Source organism: Centruroides vittatus, unplaced genomic scaffold (assembly GCF_030686945.1).
Source record: "Centruroides vittatus isolate TY-2023 unplaced genomic scaffold, ASM3068694v2 contig_393, whole genome shotgun sequence".
NCBI classification, from domain to species: domain Eukaryota; kingdom Metazoa; phylum Arthropoda; class Arachnida; order Scorpiones; family Buthidae; genus Centruroides; species Centruroides vittatus.
Genome location: NW_027122209.1, coordinates 431,502 through 455,664, shown reverse-complemented (window position 1 = coordinate 455,664; position 24,163 = coordinate 431,502). Strand labels below are relative to the sequence as shown.

Genomic DNA, 24,163 nt, shown 5'->3' with positions numbered 1-24,163 from the left:
GTGGAACTGTCGTACATTTTCGAACGAAATCCTGCAACACGGGAAGACACGTGAAAATTCCTCAAAATATTTTTAAACGATAATATTAAAGAACTTTATAAAAACATATATGTATTTCACTTTCAATAGATAAGTGTAGTGTGGGCATGAACATGTGATAGATCGACAAGCGAAGTTACCTTACATAGTGGCGTGCCGTCCATGGAAGCTGTGGAAATGCCACTTCCCTTGTATTTTCTAAAATATAAATATATATTGCGCGACCGCTCCCAGCCAGATGGCATAAGACCAAAAAGCAATCCAGATATTACACTTTTGATCTTAGCCAAAGAAGGCCGAGAAGCGCTATGGTGTAACGCTTCCAATGATTCTATCCAGGGCCGGCACAGCTTCCCTATCATCAAATGTCATCGCACGCCACTGATCTTACATCAATCACTGACCATGTAAAATTCATGTATATAGAATCGGACTTTTTCTATTCACTATTTCTATAACTGATGACGTTTTCTATTCACACATTCCAAATGGGAATATTTTGGCCAATAGAGGGCGCAAAGACTACCAGTAACAGTTCGGTAAACAAGGTAGCTTTGCTACGAAGGAGTGTTTTAATTATGTTTATTTAGATTCTGTTCATGTGACCAGTGTTTTCTAACCTTTTGGATTAGCGACATTTTGAATTTAATTAGATTCCTGCAACACATCATAATTTTTAAAATAAAAATGTTTAAAATTCTTTTCTAATTAAAACTTGTCTATATTATCATCTGCTTCAAATTTAAAATAAATCACGATAGGTTTTAAAACATTTTGATAATACGGAAGTTAAACTTAATTGTGCATAATTACGAAAGACGTGATAAATATTACTAGTCTCACTATTGGAAAAAGAAACCTTCACTTATAACTTTTTATATCCTCTCTAGCCTGACGAAATAGAGTCTGTCTCTTCGAAGTGAACTACCGTCCTTCTCCCGAAGGCTTTGTACACTTTTAACCTTTCGGCCGAGGCACTATTTTCTCTCAGTGGCGTCTTTTTCATTTCTAAGGAGTGAGGAAATTGTAGGGTTAAAATTTTTTCACTCCTTAGAATTGTGTTTACTACATCGGGCTATCTCTTTATAGATAGAACAGAGGGCCTTGTGGTATGTGACTACCACACCGTGTGATAGAACCGCCTCGGTTAAAACATTCGAAAAGAATAGATATCTACAAACTGTTTAGCAAATCGCTGTAGAGGAAATTACCGTCAACTTTAAAGTTATAAACAATGATGTTACGAAACGATGACGTCATCTATGTTTATCTCAAAATATATTTTAAATTATCGTCATGTTACTGAACGCCGTTTAGTAAAATCGTTATAAAAAGTTTTAATTGCCATAAATTTGAGCTTTTGTAATTCTGAGTAACATTTTGAATAATATGCATTTGTTTCTATGCAATTTTTCTTATAAGCATAAAATGACTGAATTAGCTGCATGGGAAACCCCTATGAACTTTGACCTATCGACCCGTCAGTTTCGCTAGTAATAACGAAAAAGGCTGAGCTTTCTAAATCCAGTAGTTTTTTTTTTTTTTTTCTATACGAGCGCCTGCAGTGCCGGACGAAGAAAAATGAAAAGAAAATATAGCTTTTTTTGGAGATTTTTTCATTTTTCGATTGCTTATATTTTGGCAACCGCTTTATACAAAATCTTGGAATTTTTAATGTAAAAATTATGTATTCTAATACATCTGCAGACGCATAATCGTAATCAATTATCCCATCACACTCCTAAATACCTCTCTCAATATGTCCATCCGATTTCTCTTTTAATTTTTGAATCATGAAGAAGTAAAAAAAAACATTCGAAAAGAAATCTAAAGAGAATCTTACCCACTTGAAAAAATGAAAAGAGAAATCGGATGGACATATTGAGAGAGGTATTTAGGAGTGTGATGCTGGAGTACGTACGGTGTTTGTTTGTGTCAGTATCAATGGTTTAAGTTGTTTACCGCCATAATAAAGGGGCATGTCTTTGTTCTTTTCGTTCCGTATTGTTGAAACGGCTGACTGGGCCGATGACGCGATAGACTTTACAAGAGACTGACACATTTTTAAGGAATATAAGTAAAATTAGGTAAGAGCTACAACAAAACTAAGGTATGCTTGACATTTGTAATATAAGTAACTTTTTTTTAATTTATATAAAAATAAATATTTGATAAATATGAAAATAAGCGGAAATTTTTCAAATAAAATGATCAAATATACAAGTTTTCAGAGATTGCATGCTTAGAAGAAACAGCATTCGAATCGTCTCCAGAAAACTGTAAATCTGCCATTCTAGCATGGTACGGGAGTATAGCAGGAAAGCCGATATGCTAAATCTTTTATGGATCGGCAATTATGGATCGGATTGTCTACATTAATCGTTTCTATAATTAATTTTATAGATTAAAATCTAAATTTTAATTGTAGACAGTTTTACATGCAATATAGAAGGGCGAACATTTATTTTAAATTTACTAAGAAATTCTAAACACAATATCATATTCTCGTTAGTTTACTTACGATAGACAGGGGCGGATCTAGGTTTTTTTGGGGCCTAGGGCTTATTGAAGTCATATGGGGGCCCCATTTTTTGCTAGATTAGGAACCTTTACATTGATTACAATAAAACAAATAATAGTATAAATTATCATTATTATTATATTATTAATTTTAACTATTTTTATTAAGTGTTATAGTTATACGATAAGTGCTCATTGTCAAGGAAAAAGTATTAAAAATGTATGATAATAATTCAATTTTTGTAAATGACAATCTAATCCAGTGGTTTCCGAAGTGGGCGCTACCGTCCCCCTGTGGGCGGTAAATCCCCTTATGGTGAGTAAATCTAGGGGGAAGAAAAGAGCAAATGGACTGAAGGGGAGCGCTGTAGGCAGGGTACTGAACGGTGACCATAAGCAAAGGTTTGGGCCACGGACAGCCTTTCCCTTTCCTCTGTTAAATGGGTAAGAAGAAACATTGCGTTTAATGGTTTCCAGATCTTGAGAACAATGTACGGTTAAGGACACAAAGTGTGAGAATCATAGAAAAGTTTTTCTAAGAATATTTCCAAGCTTTTCTCACAAAAGGGAAAAAGAGTTGGGGTCCTTGGGTATAACTTTATGAAACCAAGAGGACGGTAGATCGAAAAACTTTGGAAATCATTGGTCTAACCATTCTATGTGAAGCATGCCATGTTCCGTATTGCCACTCGTATTATTTATATTACTGGTGTTATTGTTCCAATTTCTCTCGTGGCTTGCATTTCGGCTCCTGCTGTGTGCTGTGTGGCTTGCATTCAGATCATAAGATGTAGCATTGTGTAGGAAGTGTTTAGGTAACACTTCAGAGAACACGATGGTGCCGCTATCGAGTGTTACTCGTAATGCTGAATACTGTATATCTCGTGAGGAGAACACTTGTCATTTGCTTGGGTTTACGAGAAAGATTATACATAAACACATGAGTTTGTACTTGGCATATCTACATCTAAACACGTAATATCCTGATATTTCACAACCTAATTCAAGATATCCCTTGTTTTTGCCTTCACTATTTTTGGTTGATATTCACTAATTTAATAGTAATCTCAAAAAATAAAGATATAAGAATTTACGCAATTATTAAAAATTATGTACAAATGTTATTAACAGTTATATTAAAAATATACGTAATCATCGTTTTTAACCCTTCTTCCTGCTGGATATCCAAATTCCACGGTCTATTCATTCTTTTAACATGGTTATGCCGTTTTTTCCTAAATGCAGACAATATGTAGGATAGGGGACAACGCCCCGATCTGTAAAAGAATAAAAAATGTACCCCAAAAAATGCATTCACATTTTTGGACTGTTCTGTATACATTTGATAATGTATATGTTTATATATAATGTGAGCATTCAAAACGTGTTTATTTTATGCAGTTTGAGTTATCCAATAATATAATTTTTATGCAAATCATTTACTTTTAATAAGATAATTTCTAGCATCATCGAAGAATCTGTCAATGACGTACAGTAATATCAGCATAAAATTTGGTAAATAAAACATTAATTTCGTGTCTCAATTCTCCACGTGTTGCAGGTTTTATAATATACATGAGTTATTATGCTTTGAGTAATCCCAAAAGTTAGATTTAGTACATTTTTAAGCTTACAATATCGGTTCAACAATAACCTAGTTTTAAACAATAAGTACATTATAACTATTAAGAAATGCTTACTTAGTCTCTTATTGTTGTCACTGTATAATGTCAATAATGCCAGATTGTGTCGTAACGTTATTGATTATTCTGACACAGATAGTCAATTACTACTATCCATATTGGCCCATAGAAGACGGTTGTATAGAAGTGAATAGAATAACGAAAAACCACGAATGGAAAAGATTATTTTTAGCCACATTCTACCATTTAAACATAATCCATCTTGTCTTCAACCTTGACTCTCTGTATACCGTCGGTCGTGATCTCGAAAATGAATTGGGTAGTTTGATGTTTTCTTGGATTTTCATCTTTACTACATTTTCGAGTAATATCATCCTGGTGACGTTTTTATATATCCTGGGAATAAAATGGCCAATTTATTCTCAGCAATGTGTAGTGGGATCTTCTGGAGTTATCTTCTCACTTCATACCTGTTGCTGCTACTTTTGGCCTTTTTATGAGGTCGAAAACGTACGAGTCCACAGATTCTCCGTTATTGTAACTATGTTGATTCTCATTCATCTGGTATTTTGGAATTCCTCGTTTTTGGGACATATTTCTGGTATTCTTGCTGGAGGAATATGCTGTTTATTAATGCTAGCAAGAGAACATCTCTCGGTACATTCCGAAACCTTTCGATATTAATAAATTTTGAAAACGTTTTAAATACGATAATTTTGAGGAACTTAAATTGTAACATTTAAAGTTTAATTTTCATTAAATTTGAAAGGAATTCCTGTAGAATTAAAAATTTTATTTTATTTGTATTGCTTATTTTGAAACTTTACATATCATTTATATTTTAAAAAATATAATCTAACAGTGGCGTAGAGTCATTGGAAGCGATGGAAGCGCCGATTCCACCTTCCAATGACATTCCCTTGTATTTTATAAAATATGATTTTTATAATATATATTATATAATTTTAACGTACTTTGCATTAATTAAAATTAATATTTTATTATAACTGCATTACGTATCTTTTACAAATTTCTATACTACATGTGAAAAAAACGATAAGATTGCTATTATATATTCGAATAATTCGGTGGCGGAAGGAGTGTCGAAACCGGGTCAGTTTCCAATCAGCCAGATTATATAGGCATTGGCACATGCGGTTTACAGAGCACCAACCTCACCCGGTTTAGCTGGTAGAAGCAACACACGCATAAAGCATCTAATTTTATATCCCGGACCGGTTCTCAGCTGTTAGCCGCCTGCCTGTCAACTTCCAAGCAGCCAGATTATAGGCATTGGCGCATGCGCTTTATAGAGCACCAACGTCACGGTTTAGCTGGTAGAAGCAACACAGCATAAAGAGTCCGACTTTATATCCCGGAGCGGTTGTGGGCTGTTAGCCGCCTGCTAGATATTCGGCCACCCTCGCCCGATTATGTGAATCACGAGTAGACTAGATCAACGGCGGGCAACCCCCGGCCCGCGGGCCAGCTATGGCTCGCGAAAAGTTTCTATCCAGCCCGCGAGATCTTTAATAGATTATTAAATTGGAAAAATAACTAATTAATAGTTATTTTTCCAATTCTTTGTAATTTTCGAAAACGATAAGAGAAATAAATGTAGTAATTAACTTTTTATTTATTTATTTCATATTTGCAGACTAAAATAATTACGAGTCACAAGAAGGCGTCAATTAACTACTACAGCCTGCGGAATAAACGTAAAATTTATTCTGGCCCATGTTATAAAAAGGTTGCCCACTGTAGACTAGATTTATAACTTAACCCAACCGATAGAAGTTTACTGGCACGTTTTTATGATAGTTCTGTATAGTTGACAGGAGTTTTAAAAAATCCATTAAAATATTTGATATATTTATTCCGCGTTTATTCTGCTCTCCCATCTTATATTACTTACGGATTTCAATGTTAAACCGCTGATATTACGATTTACTATGTCCCATCTGTAAGGGGATGCAGAAAAAACGTGTACAATTCTAGTAGTGTTAAAAAATTAACTGTTACTTTGGCAGCATCATTTACAACCAAATTTAATGAATGAGACGTACTGTACAAGGTACAAAAAAAGCTCTAGAATTTATTTTCTTTAAATTTACGATTTATGTATCGGTTGTCATAAAAATTCCTTTCCACTTCTTTCCCAAGACTACAGATATTTAAGTACAAAGTAACCGGTTTCGACTTATTTCTATTTAAGAAGTAGTTAAATAATTAAGCGATTAGGGAATTAGAAACATAAATAAAACCCTGATGAAAGAGCCGAAATTTTACTTAAACAGAAGCTTAACCGAACTAATCTCTTGCCGAATACAGTGGGGTCTGATCTCTTCATAATATTAGATGTAATAAAGACAGAAATTTTTCCAGTTCAATGAGAGTGACCGAAAAGTTGTAAATTTTGGAAATTTCCGTGAACACTTGGTCCTAAAACGAATTAGTTAGAAAACGAACAACGGACAATCTGTTAAGTTTAACATATTTAGATTTTTACAGTTATGGTGAGAAACGTTTAAAATCTACAACAACCCTGTCGCGTCCTTTGATATATACTAGTGATGCGACAAAATAGGCATTTGACATTGACCGGTATCGGCACCCTCGGGATTTGGCACGCACACACCTACCTGGACCGTCTCTGATTCCATTCATTAGCCACTCGTAGGGAGCTACAGTATTTCACTAAGTGGATTGTTTTAAGATTTAAAAAGTAAAGAATATTTTGTTATTTTTATGTACGTTTCTTCACAAAGTTATATTTAATTATAAGTTTCTTTAAAAGTATATTCGTACAATTGAAGAATTTTTTTTACTAGGCATGTATATTCATCACACATTTTGTTTTACTAAGTAAGTTTTTTTATATAATTTTAATTTTAGCCCTTATATCGTGGCTAGTGATTCAAAAATTTATTTTAAAAAAGTTTTGGTTCAAGACCGTATAATGAAAAGGAAAACATTATTAAAAGAGAAAGACCAATGCCTAAATTAAATATAAATACGTCGACAAAAAAATTTCGACATTTTGACGATAAAATTTATGACGAATGACGATTCTTTCGTAAAATTGAAGCAATTTGGAAATCAAAGCGGAATAGAATTTAACTTTGGTAGACAATATAAAATAAATATTGAAAATTATAACGAGATAATTAGGATTAATAGATATATGTAAATTAATAGATGTTATATGTTTTTTCTCAAAGCAAGAATTGGCATGTAGAGAGCATAGGGAATGTATTGAATCTAATAACGGAGGTAATTATATTGAACTTTTTTATTTATTAAGTACGTCGGATAATCTATTAAAAATACATTTAAAGAAGTATAAGGTTTTTACTGGCTTATCGAACGAACGAATACGAACGGGCCCTGACGCGCAATTAATTGATTGCCCCTGTAAGTCGGCTTCTTACAGAGACACAGCTTCCCTATCATCAAATGTCACGGCACGGCACTGTAATCTAAGGCTCGATAGAGGCAAGCCGTCAAGTAAGCGAGCGAACGAACGGCTTAACAAAGCAAACCTTCTATACTGGAAATAGAACACTTTGTTTATCCGAATTCACATTTTATTTAAAAAACTAAAGATAAACGCTTCATCCAGACAAATTATGAGTATCGTGGTCTATGGCAGTGATGGCAAACTTTTTTCTGAAGATGGATCAAAACCGAATTCAAAATTTAGTAACTCTAAATCACAAGTCGAATATTTAATTTGAGTAATTAAAAAATAACAAAAAATACAAATTTAACTTTTTAATCTATATGACAAAAATAACGGTAAACTAACTCTAAATAACTGTAAAGAAAATAATAACGCGATTATAACAAACATTTCTTTTAATGGGAAATCTGTTTGTTTGAAGATAATTTCTCTATCTGAAGTATCGTGCAAGAACTTAAAAGTATAAATTTTTAAAATATCTTTAATTTTGAGTGTTTTAAATTTATAATTTCATTATTCCTTAAAAATTGTGCAACATTGTCTATTAGTTTTATGTTCAAATCCAGATAAAGAGTTCACTGATCCGTTGAAGGCCGTATTCATAAAAGTACAAAATGAATAATGTGTTGGTAGTTCCGAAACTGGAACTGTCTCGGCCTATGATTTGGAACTGTTTCTAGTATCGAGTCCGAAGCGGTTCCGTCCGGAACTACCCATTTTTAATTCTGAAACGTTCGAAATTAGAATCGTTGCAAGTGGAAGATACCACTGCATATTTGTCCTTTATTGAATACGTATTCGAATTTTTTTTTTAAATTGAGATTTGATTTTATTATTCTAGTTTTATTAAATTATGGATCATTTATTTCCGAGCCGTCTGTTAGTGATAAACAACTATTATACGTAATGAAAACTAGATTTTGCCCATATTCTACAAAATTGTACTTATTATTCGATTTTACTACCAAATTACATCCAAAATCCCGCAATTGTTTTTTCTATTAGATACGATATCGATCATATACAAATTCTTCATAGCAGTGATCATTGGATTTATGCTTATTACGACACAAAAGGTATTCGTATGTACGATTCCATAATTTACGGTAAAATATGCACGGAACTCAAATTATTTTTATGGAGATTGCATTCTCGTATTAATACTGACATCTCTGAACTTTGAGTACAGCAACAACCAAATATAGTCGACTGAGGTATATATGGAATCGATTTTGCTGTGTTCTTAGCATTTGGTGTCAAACCCGATACAATTCGATATGATCATAAATAAATGCATTTTCATATGTTGAAAATATTTAATTTGTCTAAATTTGAAATGGTATCTGGAAAATGCTATATGTGTTCTCGATGAAATTAAACCTTTGCCACTTGCTCCGATTAATAATTTAGTGGAAAATCTTTTTTTATTTTTCTTATTGATCTTATATTTTTATGGCTTTCGGTGATGGACAAGGCTTGATCCTATCCGGATGTAGTCGTAAATTAAAAAGTGCCAAGGCGCCACAGTTTACAAAGGTGCGAATCTATGGAGTTTTGTACGGCATAGTGCAACTTTGGACACAATATCTGCAAAATGATTAAATGGGCAAAAAATGACCTAAATGATCTAAAAATTACCATAATCAGTGCAAAAAATATAGGAAGTAATTTTCTTAGTTTTTTGACCGAGATACATTGTGAACATTTAGGTTGGACTTTAGACTAAGTACAGTACCGTACAAGGGCTTTGTCTTGCATGTGCCATGGCTGGAATACAGCGCTGGTCCTATCTCATCTTTCGGTCCCTGTGTATGTGTTCGTTGAATATATTGAAACTAATAAAACTTTAGATCCGAATGTAAGAGATGTTTATAATTTTTAACTAGAAAACGTGCGCGTTAGATATATGCTGTTATTTTCATTGGTTATGAAGAAGTTGAATACTCGAAATGAGGTATAACGAGAAAGAATTAATAGGATTAGCCAATGGTAATGCAGATAAGGAAGGAAGACTTCATCATAGATGTCCAGGATTCAGAAAAACATAGGGCCTACAAGGAAAAGTGGTTTAAATTAAGGGGCAATCTATTATTTTACTTTCGATTGAATAAGTATAGAGCAGTTTATGAAAAAGAGCCTGTTGGTGTTTTGGTTGTAGAAAACTGTAGAGTTCAGCATGAACCTTATACAGATCTTCCTTTTGCATTTTCTATCACATTTTCAATTGAATTAGATAAACGTCATTATTTTAGTTGCATCACACAGAAGCACTGATAATTGGATTAATTTAATAAGAGAAGCAAGTTATGAATATCAAAGAGAAAAATTACTTAGAATACAAACAAAAATACTAGAATTAACAGGAACAGATCCACTTGTAAGTTTTCGTTCTGGATATGAAGGTAAAGTTTCTAAACAAGATGCATTAGTCCCACCGAAACGCCCTCCAAGAAATATGAAAAAAATCATCAGGTGCTGCCTCTACATTTTGGGGAGAATCTTCATCAAATGATACACAGCAGTTGAAATGGGATTTTGCTTCTGCAGGCGGATCGGCGAATAAATGAAGATTTACTTACACGATTACACGTGAAATCCAGAGCTTAATAGTCGCGCCTTAATTGAAGATAATCAACAAATTTATTGTTTCCTCAGGGATTGTTTCTTTAAATTAAAAGGCCACAATTACATTGTTTTTTAAGATTTTTTTTTTAGTAATTAGGTTTAAAGCAAGGTACTAAATATATTATGATCGATCTCAATTTTTCCTTTTATGAGCAAACTTTGTATGCAAAAGGATCAATAAATGTAGTTGGTGGAACTCAAATTTAACTCAATAATTTCATAACAAACATTTTAATAAGAAGATTCAACAAAAGAAGAATTCATCAAAAGAATTCATCAAAAGAATTTCAATAAAGCTCTTAAATATTTTTATGTAGTCCAACATTTTGTTTTGCTTCAATTGGATCCAAGAATCATTTTTTAGACTTTTTAAGCTAAAATATTTTGATATTATAATAACAAAACAACGCAAATTTTAGTTTCAAAGATATATTCATTTCCCTGTATTTTTCATTGGAGCTAAAATGTTTATTTTGTGTAAGTTATGACATTTTTACGAAAGACATTTTTTAAGTTTAGTAATAAATTATCATGTAACTTATAACTCACATATATTAGAAATCTCTATATCTGTGTTCAAATTATTATTATTATTATTATCATTATTTGAATTTTCCTGTATACGCTGTATGATTTTACAACCTTTCAAAATAATTTATTAAATAAAACATTGATATTTAATGGTTAATATGGAGTATGCAGCTCATATAGGCTATGACTCCGAGTGAGCGATATATTAGACGCATGAGTCCGAGTAGCAGACCGTAAATGGAATGGCCAAATGTGCGCGGGGAAATAATGCTTTCCGGGAGGTCTTTTAAGAGAAACTGGCCCCTATTCAGGCGTTACAAACGTGGATAAAACTCCACGTTGTTTCCTGTTGCAATTTCTGTGGCTGTAAAGAGATTTTCATTTGGAAAACCTCTTAGATTGGGGAAAAACAATGACAAAAACTCCAAATTGATATTTAATATTTATAAAATACCTTTTCAAAAGAATTCTGTACTTCTATTTTCCTTCTTTTGTAATTCTTCAAAAAATTAGAAAAATTTTTCAGAAGAAATCCGTTTGAACACAGTTTTTATCATAACCGCATTCAAAAACATGAACAAAATCGTCTGTAATCAATTAATTTATATATGAAAATTTTATTCTGAAGTGTCATCTTCGTTATTCCTGTTCACTTTATTAATCCTTATAGTAAGAGACGATTAAAAAAAAATTTATATATATATATAATATACGGATATATTATTTGCATGTACAGCATTTGAAAATGAGTTTAATTAAAATAAAAATAAAAAACAAAGCTTTTTTACAAATCTGTGATCAATTTCATATTTAAAATTTAACTTTACATTTCATATCGCTTCTGTTAGTATACGATAAAATAGGATTTAGGATTTTTGAGAATACTGTACAAAAAATCAAACTACCCAAAAACACTGTAAGTACAGTTTTATAGACTCGTTTATTTAAACTCTCTATATTCCATGTTGTACGTAAATGAATATATTAATTTAAAAAGCTTACAGGTAATTTATTTTAATATAAGAGTAATATTGATGTTAGTAACAATGTGAGAAGTTTTAGGTGATTTTGAAGTTATTTGTATACAGCAGCGGTTTTAATTGTGCGAGAAATGGGCCCTCGAAAGTCCTAATCAAACATGGACTTGCGAGATCGCTTTTGCATAAGTTTTATTTGTTGTAAAGACTTTATCAAATGGTACTTGACATTGTAAAATAGCTAGTATTGTAGATAGTATTGGGTTCTGAATACCGGATCAAAAGTTCGAGTATCGGTAAGAATATCATAAGTTCCTAAAAGCGCAAGACTCTAGGTTAGAGATTTTCAATCAGAGTGCCGCGAGAGGATCGTAGGTGTGCCGCGAAAATTTTTGAAGGTTATTAAATAAATTATTTTTGAAAGAAGCTCAAAGAACAATAAGTGTACCCGTCAAAATTAAAACTTCTTTAAATTGGTTATTAGAGTTTTTCATTGTTACAATAAATAAACGTAGAATTTAGAATGTTTTAGAATTTAGATCAAGATCATAGCTCACATTAAGGACAGACCAATTGATAATAAATAAAAGGATACTCATTTTAATTTTTTGTTGTTGTAAATAAATCAAGAAAATAATTAATAGTACGAAAAATTCTAATTTAACATCGATAAAAAATTAACATCTTTATTAAGCACATTATTTATATTTAAGAAGAGTCTTACAACCATCCATGATATTTGTCTCTGTAAAATGTGAAAATATCACTTTCAGCGATTAAAATTCTAAGAACTAATGTAATTGGCAGTGTTTCGTTTTGTTAAAATCACCAAAAGTGTTTCATAAAAATAAAAATATGAAAAGTAACGTTAAGGATAACGATATACATACATATATATATATTTATATATATGTAAAACCGGCTTGAATGTGTTTTCCAAAGATACAAATTTGTGAAATATTAAGTTTAGCAAACAAAAGTTTAAATAATTACTTTTGAAAAAAAGCTGAAAAAAAATTGTCTTCTGAAGTTTAAAAAAATGCTTCAATTCTATAATGATAGTGTTTTAATTTCTGATCTCTGCACATTTATCTTCGATTTCACCTGTAAAATATCGTTTGTGTTAGTGTAATTTCGATTTAATTTAAATCAAAAGAAAATATAAAACAACTTACTTTGCTCTAATCCCAAACAATTTCCCCATTCTTCTAAAGAAACTTTATGATCATCGTTGGCGTCACAAGAATCCAAGAATGGAGCAATGCAATGCTCTAACGAAACTAAAGGTGCACGGATTGGAAAGAATTCGTGTCTAGAAACACTCCTGATATAGAAAAAAATTAAAATTGGATTAAATTTAATTTTATTATATGACAAAAAATAATATGAGATGGTTCTTACCTGTCGTGGGGATGAGAATCCAAATCGCAAAATTTCCAGATTACAGCATTAACCCATTTTCTGCTTTGGCTAATTTCTGCTTCTTTTTCCAACTCTAAATACGGAGGTTTTAATTCTTCTCGTCTAGCCAGATCTTGCATGATGTTAAACAACCATTCTCTCATTCTTCTGGGAAAATCCTCTAATTCTTCTTTGCTGCATTCTGGGATCTCTGAAAAATTAACGATAATTTTCTCATTTACAGTAATTTGTTTATTAATAAAATAAATTAAAATCTTGACAAAATGTAACTCAATTTTTGCAGCTTTAATAATTGCAATTAAATATTCCTTTTATTGAAATGAGATTTATTTTGGTATTAATTTGATATTTCGTATCTTGTTCTTTATGAAACAGATGTGGAATTAATAATAAAAACATGAAGTTAATTTTAAAATCATTATCTTAATAGTTAATCTTGCTAGAAGAATCAAACAGCATATTTGATCTTTAAGGAGACATTTGTTTGAGTAAAACTCATCTTTACAGTTAAATTAAAATTCTTTTAAATTTAAGTACTGTAAAATTAAGCGATTACCAAAACATATGATTGCAAGTGAAGCTTAAGTAAAAAATTTGCATTTGACTTTGCATTTTTATCACTTTATCATTTCCTTTTTTGGTGTGTTTAAATGATCGCATTATAACTTGAACTGAAAACAACTTTTGTTTGATTCTTCATCCTTTGACTATTAAAGCTTGTTAAACTGTAAGTAAAAAAAGAAAAAGCCGAGTCCATAAAAAAGACCACACAAGTTTAACAGATGATGTAAGACGAGGAAACGAAATACCTTCAATAAATAAATAATGTAAAAACCGGAGGAGATGCTACACACTGCAACATTTTTACTTTTACTCAAAATGTTAGGAGTTTTCTGTATTAATTAAATATTTAAATATACAATAATTATATAAATTACTTCTATAATAAAAAATATAGGAGTTTTTTAATCAATAAAACTTTATTTTTGCTATAAAAAATTCCTCTTTTCTTAATAAACAAAATTTTGCTTTCAAAAGTATCACACAGACAACAATCGAACAGATTCATTTTATTTTAAATTATCTCAGTGTGCCATTTCGAATGCTATTAAAATTTAATAAAACTATGAATAAAAATGTCATAGTTAAATAGAGAAAATATTGTAAAAGAAACACAGTATATTTTTATAGTTCAGCAATTTAACATACAGCATATTATAACACCCTGTAACAAATTCTATACAGTTCTGACATTAACACATTAACAAATCTGGATACATGAGTTCAGATAGGGATATCAAATCTATCTTTTAAAAGTTTTAACGCCAAAATTTTTGCCGTAGTAATTTATCGTTATTATAAATGAATAAATTCAATCTATTATGAATTGGTTAAATAATTATATTGAGAATTTTTAAAATTAAATTCTTAAATACAGACCAGAAATTTTAAAAACAAGCTTTATTCAAATTTAATTTAGAATTTCAAATCTGTTTATTAAACACGTCTGGGATTTTATTTGAAATAAAAACTTAAGTATACGAAAGCGTTAAAAAAGACGAGGAGACAATCGATCCCCTGCTTTTGTTAAAATGTTACCGCAAATCGAGAAAATTCCTTAACTATCGGTTGATGTAGGTTCGATGGTTTTGAACGATAAGTAAAGTTTCTCTACATTTTCACTATGTTTGCATGCCAACATCATTTTAATTTCTTCTGCTTTGAAATTTACTTTTACTATTGTTTGAATATTAATTAAAATCTTCATAACTTCGGCTTATTTTTTCTCGAAGCTTCGAAGTCTAAAAATGCCAAAAATTTTTGAAGGATCGAAGTTTCGAAGGCTTCGATTGATAGCTCTAAGTTAAGATGGTCTTACACCGATTTCGTTTGCGGTGAGTTATAAATTTTGGATTTAACGTATAAGAATTTATGTCGAAAATTTTCTTATTACTAGAATAGAAGTACGGTAAACAGTATATAATGTACTATAAAAATTTCCATTGAATTAGTTACTGTAACCTTTCAACATCAATCAATTGAATTTGTTGACGCGAAACTAGAGTATAATTTTTGTCTATAATTAATCGTAATAACCCACGATAGGATCAGTTATTGTAAACAGTGAAAAAGAAGCCCCGAACATTTCGTAAAATTATATGAAGAATAATTACTGACTAGTTATTATGAATAAATTAAATCAATAATCATTCATTTATATTTTCTAAGCGACTTCTATCTTTTGTATCTATTAAATAATAAAAAATTAATAAAAATAATAAAATTAAATAATTTTAAAAAATATCATTTTAATAAACATATTTTTAAAGGTTTTGCTGATTAATCTAAAAAATGCCTATAAAGAATGTTAAGATCTACAGATATAACAGAAAGATTCAAAAGAATTTATGGTGGTTTTTTCGGATCTCTTATTCAATGAAAAATTTTAAAGACTTATCGACATCGTATCATCTTATCGACATACCTATTCTTTGTGGAAATAAAAATAAAAAAAATACAATACAATATTTTACTATCAAAGATATAAAAAGCATTTAAATTAAAATTTAAAATGTTATTTAACAACTTCTAGTAGCAAATAAGACAATTTAATTATTTTATACAATTCCTTTCACTTGTGTTTATTTGTAAAAATGTATAAAGTTCCATATCAGGAAATGCCTTCACATTTCCTGATATAGAAAGATAAAGACTACTTTGTTAATAATTAATATATTGGTTGATATTCACACAGTTACGTTATCCAATACCAGAACGTAATATAAACTGTATATATATTTTAAAAACAAATATAAAAATAGTGTAAGCCTAGACGTGTTATGTATTATGTATAAGAAAAGAAAATACAGTATAGTATTTGGTGTCTGATAGATTGAAAACTGAACTGAATTTATATATTATATATATATAGCCTTATTTAAAATACTGTTGTTCTCTTGTAAACATATAAGAAGTTATTTCAATATTAAAGTATTCAATTTACCTACCAAAATTATCACTCATATAAGTGAACAATTCTAATAAGTTGTCTTAAGATAGGTAGGTATCCACACGAGCGATTTCATCACGCCAAGCCAGCATATAATCACGCAATCCGCGTGAATCGTATCGCTGATACCCACTACGCTTCTCCTTTCTATCAGAATAGGAATGAACAAATCGAAGATGGAAGACGCCGAGGCGATCATCTTATTGACATACCTGTTCTTTGTGGAAATAAAAATAATAATTAATCTATGATTTGTTTTCTTTTTCCTATCGTTTTTCATCTTTATACTTCCCGTCTCTTTTATCAAAAATTTCGGGAAAATTGCGAACTTTATTAATTTCTCGGTTTCTAATTTCATCCATTTAGCAACATTGTAGAAAATGATGACGTTTACTCGTCGTAGATTGGTTGCGTCTGATTCGCATAAAGAAAAAGTTCATCCAGCTCGAGCGTCTGATTCACGCCTAATTAACCGCCTAATTTTTTTCTAGGTCGCGCATACGTAGTCTCGAAAGCGTTTAAACGCGCGGCGAAATTGCCCGTGTGGATACCCAGCTTTAGAGAGCTGTTTGTGTGTAATTCTTAAAATATCAGATTTATAGAAATGAGATAAGAGCAACAAATATATTCAGAAGATGTAAAATGATTATGAACATATTTTTTTATCTCCTTTCTAAAAACAGAAATTCATACAAGAGTGCAAAAATGTTACATTGCCAAATAATAATTTCGTTAAGTGTTCTGTGTATAATTTTAACAGATGAGTCAATAAAGAAGAATTTTAAAAATAGAATAAAATGAGAAATAAATTAATGAAAAGTTACGAGCTAAAATTTTATGGATTTCGTAGCAGGCAAAAGACTGAACTTTCTAAATTCTATGGCATATGGTAAAGCTTATTGTCCTATAGTTTATGTCATCATATGCACATTAATAATTCTTATTTAAAAGAGTTCATTTTTTTATTCAAACTGAAACAGAAGTTATTTCTGTTTTTAATTAAATGAGTTTATTTATCATTCCAAATCACTTACACTTACAATTTATTTTTGGTAGTTTCATCAATATACGAATGTTTAGATAACGTTACAATAGACGAATACATTTATAAAGCAAGAAAAGCTTACTAGCACACAAAAATCAATAAACGCTATTAGATTTTATAGCAGAAACTGCAATCAGAGAAGATCTATAATTTCCGATTTATGAAAATTTTTCGTTAAAATTAAAATTCGACCGCTAAAAACCATTAGTCTACTTCTAAATATTAAATTTCTCATATCTTACGATAAAATCTCACTATAAATTTTAAACGAATTTTTTTCAAATTTTCCAAAATGGTTATATATTCGCTGGATCTGAAAATTTTAATGATTCATAATAATGAGAAAGAATAAGCATATTTATATTCACAAAATTTGTTTTTAACCTAATTTTTCAAAGCGTGTTAACTAAGGTAATGATCTCATAACAACTTTGCAAGAATAAGCCAATCGGCAAGAACAAAGGTTTTAAAATCTGAATTGGAACGACGCCAAAGATTATTTAACATTCCCAACTAAATAATTTAATTGGTAATGTTGTCCCTAATCAATTCCTTCAGTTATGAGTTAGGTGCTGTCTATAAATGACGTCCACATTGGAGGAAGGGAGGGGAGTTAAGACAAGTAGGACAAAAATCGGACAAGGAAGCGGGGAGGGGATGTTGAGCTTCAGTGAACGTCCGTATATTTCATTAAAATTTATATAGTTTATACATTTCATTATATTTATTTCAAAATTTCTTGTACAGTACGTTTCATTTCTACTTGTCGTATCTATCATTCATAAAGTGATAAAGGTTTAAGGAGGTTTTGAGTTTTGTTGGACATCAGAAGTGGGGATGGTTTATGGAAACGTGGACAAACTGGGAGGGGGAGGAAGAGTAAAAATTTCAAGAAAAACGCGGACGTGATTTATGGAAAACCCCTTATTTAAGTCTAAATTATAAAAATAAAATTATTTTTAATATAAAGATTTATAAAATTTTATCAAATACGTGGAAAATATACGAAAAGTATAATAAAGTACTTTAAAAAAGTACGAAAAAATAACTTAAATTAAAATAACTTATTTTAAGTACTTTAAAAAAGTACTTAAAATAAAGTACGAAAAAATACTTTATTTGGCCGAGGCCAAATAAAGTATTTTTTCGCTTTGAATCACTTTCAAAGTTTTTTTTTTTTTTCGTTTGCTTGAACAAAAGAAGCAAAAGAGTTTGTTGTTAGTAAAAATATATTTTGAATGTGATGCATGCTTTATTGCTTAAAGGGATGTTTTATGACGAAGTTATTTGAGCGAGCAATGCTATCACTGTTTATATAGGCCTATACATAATCATTAAGATAGTTAAGTATCTGAAGATAATTCCATGTAAGTACAAAAGATCATTTCCTGTCATGATAATTATCAATATATTTAAAATTTTCGTATTTATCCCTAGTGAATTAATATGATATTTTCATCTATGCGAATAAAAAGAATTTCAATATAAACAAACTGTTATCTTTGGACAGGCTGTCTTTCCCTATGTTTATATTAACACAATAATAATATTTACCTTTACAACTTCCGTAATAGTCAACATGTACGTGTTTATATTTCTTATTCGTACATTCTTCATCATTTTTAGCACAAATACATCTCATTCTATATAATTCGCAATCGCTGTTCCAAGTTTCATTATGATTACTGCAGACCTACATATAGTAACATTTGAGTAAATTGAAAATACAAAAACGAGGTATTCATATTTAAATCAGTAGCTTTACCTTTCTTCTCTCGTCTTTTTCTTTCATGCATTTCTTAACACAAACACATTTTGCTTTGCCATTATCATCAACTTCGCATTCACGTCCAGCTGAACAGTGTACTTTTAGGCAGGGGTCTGTAAACATTATTTCTGATTAAACAAAATGAAATCAAACACAAAGTTTTGAAATTATTATTAGTTATCGCCACTCAGTGGAATGTTAAAAATACCAAGCATACCCGTTTAACAAATAAGCATTTGGCCATTAAAGCACGCCCACAATACTGAGATTAAATAGTTTTGTGAGAGTTTCATTAGTGAAAATTTTATGAATAATTTATTAGATTATGAAGTTATTAGTTATCGTTAATGGTTTCTCGGTTTATAATTATGTTATATTTTTGCTCGGGAGAAATTATTTAAATTAATGTGCTTGGATAAGCGAGCACACAATTCAAAAGGTCACTTACGTGCAGATATTTTGGCTGTAACGAAGAAAAATCGGGACGTGAAGATATAGAATAGTAATTTATAACTCGTAAAAATTATTAACATATAAGTTAATTAAGTTCTCTAAACTATGTACTTACTTTCTTCTTTGGGTGTTTCAGTATCGTCATCTTCAGCTATCAGATCGATCTGATCTTTCGATTCTTCATTCTGAATAATAATTATTTTAGAATATTAATTAAATAAACGGCAGCGAGCAACTACATAAAAAAGTTATATTGCTATACCTCTTCTGCCAATCCAGTCAAGATAAGCAACGAGAAGACTAGTAAATAAATGAACTTCATTCTCTCTGTAAAATTAAATATAATAGCTTAAACAAAACAGAACGACGAATAAATAAACAATTGAACTTTAACTAAATTCCTCTGTATTATTTCGCATTCTCTTTGGCTTATTTAAGTAGAGTTACTTTTTTTTTATTCGTTGAAATTCTTTTCAGATGTGACATATGTTAAAGCTTAGACTCTTTCATCTAACAAATCTTTTTAATATACATTTAAACCAATTTGTTTTTTAAAATTTTTCAATGCAGGAAGTGTTCGTTTATATTTTAAAATAGGTTATTGACACTTTACTACAAAAATGTTTAAAATAAATGTTATAATAGAACTTAATTAGATTTTAGTTAAATGTGTAATTATCCTCTTTAGAATTAATATTTATTATCATATAATTGTCTAAAAGATAATTATGAGCAATTTTTAAGTATATACAGTATAGGCATTTTTCTCATGTTTCACTAACTCTGTTCTATTTTAGTGAAGAATAACTTCTTATTTTGGTTCATTTATATTTAGTCTACTTGACTATTTACTTGCATAAACTTTAAATGACGATTATTAGCGGCAAAAGAGCTGGGAGAAAAGATGTTAATATGTTTATAAGGCGTCAATGGAGAGTTATCAAAACAGTTTATAGGCCACAAAAGGGTGCTAATTATATATCATTATATTTATTCAAGGCTATTACTGCATGAAAGCGTCGTAAAATATACCATTCTCTCTAATTTATGTATTTCCTGCTAGAAAAATATAATTTTTGACCATATATAATCAGTTATTACATCATTTAAGAGTTTTATTTATATACAATCCAGTTTTTCGATCGAAGGTTGCATTGCGTAACATTTATTTAAGCTAACTAAATACAACTAGCAATTTTTAATTAAATAATAGTAAATTCCTTCTTCATGCAGAATATTTCAGTGTTGAAGAGGGATTCTGTAGGGTAAAGGTACAAGAACTACTTCAGTCTGTTATAAAGGTCAGCAGCAGGGGTGCAAGACTGATAAATGGTCGTGTAGCAGGCATTCTACATTGCTGAGTCAGATATCAGACTATTCTGCAGTTTAAAATTACTTTTAAAAGATATTTCATAAACATATCAAGATGATAAAATTTTGTTTTTAGTAATTTATAACTCAATTCAGAGAGAATTATATTTATTAAACATATATGAAAGAACCTGTATAAAAATAAAATAATTATATATTAATTTTTCCATATAGCCAACGATAATTAATATATGAATTAATTTTGTTTATAATGAAAGTAAATAGTAATTGTATTTGTAGCTACATGCATTTGAATAAATATATCTATAAGATAAAATTTTAAAAATAAATTTTACATAAATAAAGTTATATTATTCCAAGAAATATCTTAATAGTTAAAAAAAAAAAAGTAAAACAAAACCCACATTGAATCTATTCAGTTAAAGTGTGGGTTTTCGTCTACAGAAAATTGAACATCTGTGGATATTTCTTTTTGATTCTTAGAAACGTGCTAATTTTTTCTAATGCAAAATCCTCGTTGTTATGTTTATATATCAAAAAAGTCATAAATAATTCACAAAACGGAAGTGAAACTTTCCAAAAAGAATAAGAAAGCTAAAAAAGAAATTCGGGAAATATCCTTGACTTTTAAGTGTATCGAGTTATAGAATGTCCTTCACTCCGTGACAATAGTCATTAAATGCTATAAAATAAACAACTATGCCGTTCCTACGCTTTAAATCAATAAAGAACCAACAATTTAATAAAATGTTTAAAATGGCTTCCTGTCAGCAACCTTGCAAGATAAATGACTCATTGGCCCATTTTAGAAGTCCTTCGAGTGGAGGATGGCCAGAAATTTCCACGCCTTAATATTAAGGAACTTTTTTTTTTTTTTTTAAACTAATATAGATCATATTTCTACTTCATATACGATAATAAATATGAAAATTGCTGCTTTAATATGAAAAATATTTATTCATTTTTTATTTATTTATTAAATGCAAACACAAAAACAAATTTTAACAAAGAATCTAAGTCCTTTTTCTTTGTTAAAATTTGTTTTTGTGATATCTAAGTCTTACATAATATTAAAAAAAATCATAAATATAAATAAATAAATAAATAAATATATATATATATATATATATATATATATATTATACATATTTTGGGGTATTTTATACTTCAAATTAAAATTTAAGTGCAGTATTTAAAGTAACAAAACATATAATAGAGTAAAATGTAATGGATTATAAGAAAATATAAACTTTGAAGACAGTCTCTATTTAGATGTTTACTGATAATCTGTAAATTCGATCAAGAGCTTTAAATGGTTGTTTTTCTTTATAAATAATTATAAATTTGTAATTTATTTTCATTTTCTATAAAAATAATTATAAGATTAAAATAATGTTTTATCTATAAGCAACTGTAAGTTAAAATCTGTAGCTTCTTATAGTTGTAATTACAGTACTTATGAGTACTATAAGCTTATATAGCTAACTTACGCGATAAAGTTAATAAAATTATACTATACGCAAGTATAAGTCTAAGGATTTAAGATAAGTTTTAACTTATCTTAAATCCTCAGACTATAATTTATTGTATAAATGTCTACTGGGACATATCATATCAGTAGGACTTATTATACTGGTGTGTACACCAGTGTAATAAGGACACCAAGGCATATGAATTAATACTTCAGAGTTAATTAATTGCTTCTAAGTTACTTATAAAAGTGAAAATTCAAGATAAATTTTAACTCTAAGATGTTTCAAGTAATATAAACTTGAAGTTACTTATAGTATAATTTAAAGTAACTGCATATTTAAGCATAATACAAGAATATTGAGAAGTTTATTGTTCATTTGATGCCTTCTAGACCTTCTTTAACTCGTTCCTGGGTTCGAAAATCTGCATAATTATAGCTTTAAGTGGTTATTGTTCAGGGATTTACATTCTTTCTGGCTTGAATCATGTATTATGTAGTCGAATACCTCCAATATATAACAGTAAGCCATAATTAAGCCGTAAATATATCATAATGTTACGATTTTTTTATATATTACGACATAAACATTAAATATTCATTATTTAAACATTAATTATCCAAAAAACTGAAACATTTTTAAACATAAATTCTCTCACCTGCACCAAACGATATATGTATCTTGGAATCTACGCATGCGTTAATTTAAAAAAGGAAATTTTTAAATAATAATAATTATAACACGCCATTCGAAATTTCATTTAACATAAAATTATAATTAGGTTATTAAAATTGCTAAATAATTTACCAGAGAGAGAAAGAGGCGGCCTTAATGTTCTTGAGTTCGGTCACAAAGTCGTCTGAAACTTGAGAATGTCGTCTGCTTCGCCCATACGGAGCCACCTGATTGGTTGATTTTATATTTTCTTTCTCTCATCCGGTTCGTTATTTTCAAAAGTTCTTTCAGATGATCAAATGTTATCCAGATGCTTCCACAAGGACTTTTTGGTGGGTGTTAGGAATTAAATTTTACAGATGAATTTTATAGAATTTTTAACCTTTTTATTATTTATTTTTTGTCGGAAAAATTACATTCGATTAATAACAAATGACATTGCACGATAACATATATGAACTATTTTTTCTTTTAATTTAAATTTTTAAATATCTGACGTCATAAATTTAAATTATTGAAAATTATTACATTTGAGTGCAAAATCTTTTAAAATTTTATATATTACATTACATGTATGTACATTATAATATATATATATATATATATATATATTATAATGTACAGTCAAACCTGTTTTTATGCGCTCTTTTTATGTGCGATTTTTATTTGTGCGATTTTTTTAATGCGAATTTTTAATTTGTGCGGTATAGTTGGCGACTAGTCTCGTGCGATTCGTCATGTCTTACGTTGACTTATTATAGCTAAATAAACTTATTATAGCATAAATGCACTTATTATAGTAATATTATTGCATGAATATGCGAAAAATGAAATAATTTACTTTTTAAGTCAACAAAACACCACCTGGACAAAAATATGTAAAACAGACGATAGACCAGACGATGCAGTCAAGTGCTGACATCTGTTGTCAATAAATTCTATTTCGTACGGTTTTGAGTTATTTTCTATGTGAGACTTTTTTTATGCGGTCCCTGTTGACCGCATAAAAAAAAATATTTTTTAATTGTGTTGCGAAAACTATTATTTACAGCCATTCGTGAAGTTTCGTGAGATTTTTTTTTGTGCGTTTTTTTTAATGCGGTCCCTATCCCCCGCATAAAAACAGGTTTGACTGTATATATATATTATATAAAATTAACATATTAATAAAATTAATAAAATAATATA

The 24,163-nt window shown here is 29.6% G+C and overlaps 1 protein-coding gene across 3 annotated transcripts; it reads right to left on the bottom strand.

The window, feature by feature from the left end:
• Nucleotides 1-12,457: 12,457 nt before the first annotated feature.
• Nucleotides 12,458-23,265, bottom strand: SPARC (secreted protein, acidic, cysteine-rich). 3 transcript variants are annotated; one of them, XM_067271248.1, is made up of 10 exons: nt 23,108-23,175; nt 22,959-22,988; nt 19,759-19,823; nt 19,612-19,681; nt 19,492-19,506; nt 19,041-19,156; nt 18,830-18,968; nt 13,200-13,410; nt 12,974-13,122; nt 12,458-12,902 (listed from the first exon to the last, which is right to left on the bottom strand). In XM_067271248.1, exons 3-10 carry the CDS (start codon nt 19,816-19,818, stop codon nt 12,865-12,867), a joined length of 798 nt encoding a protein of 265 aa, XP_067127349.1. In that variant the 5' UTR covers nt 19,819-19,823; nt 22,959-22,988; nt 23,108-23,175; the 3' UTR covers nt 12,458-12,864. The 3 variants fall into 3 exon arrangements, with proteins under 3 accessions (XP_067127349.1, XP_067127348.1, XP_067127350.1); XM_067271247.1 differs by lacking the exon at nt 22,959-22,988 and having other exon boundaries at nt 23,108-23,265; XM_067271249.1 differs by lacking the exons at nt 19,492-19,506; nt 22,959-22,988 and having other exon boundaries at nt 23,108-23,265.
• Between the last annotated feature and the right edge of the window lie 898 nt (nt 23,266-24,163).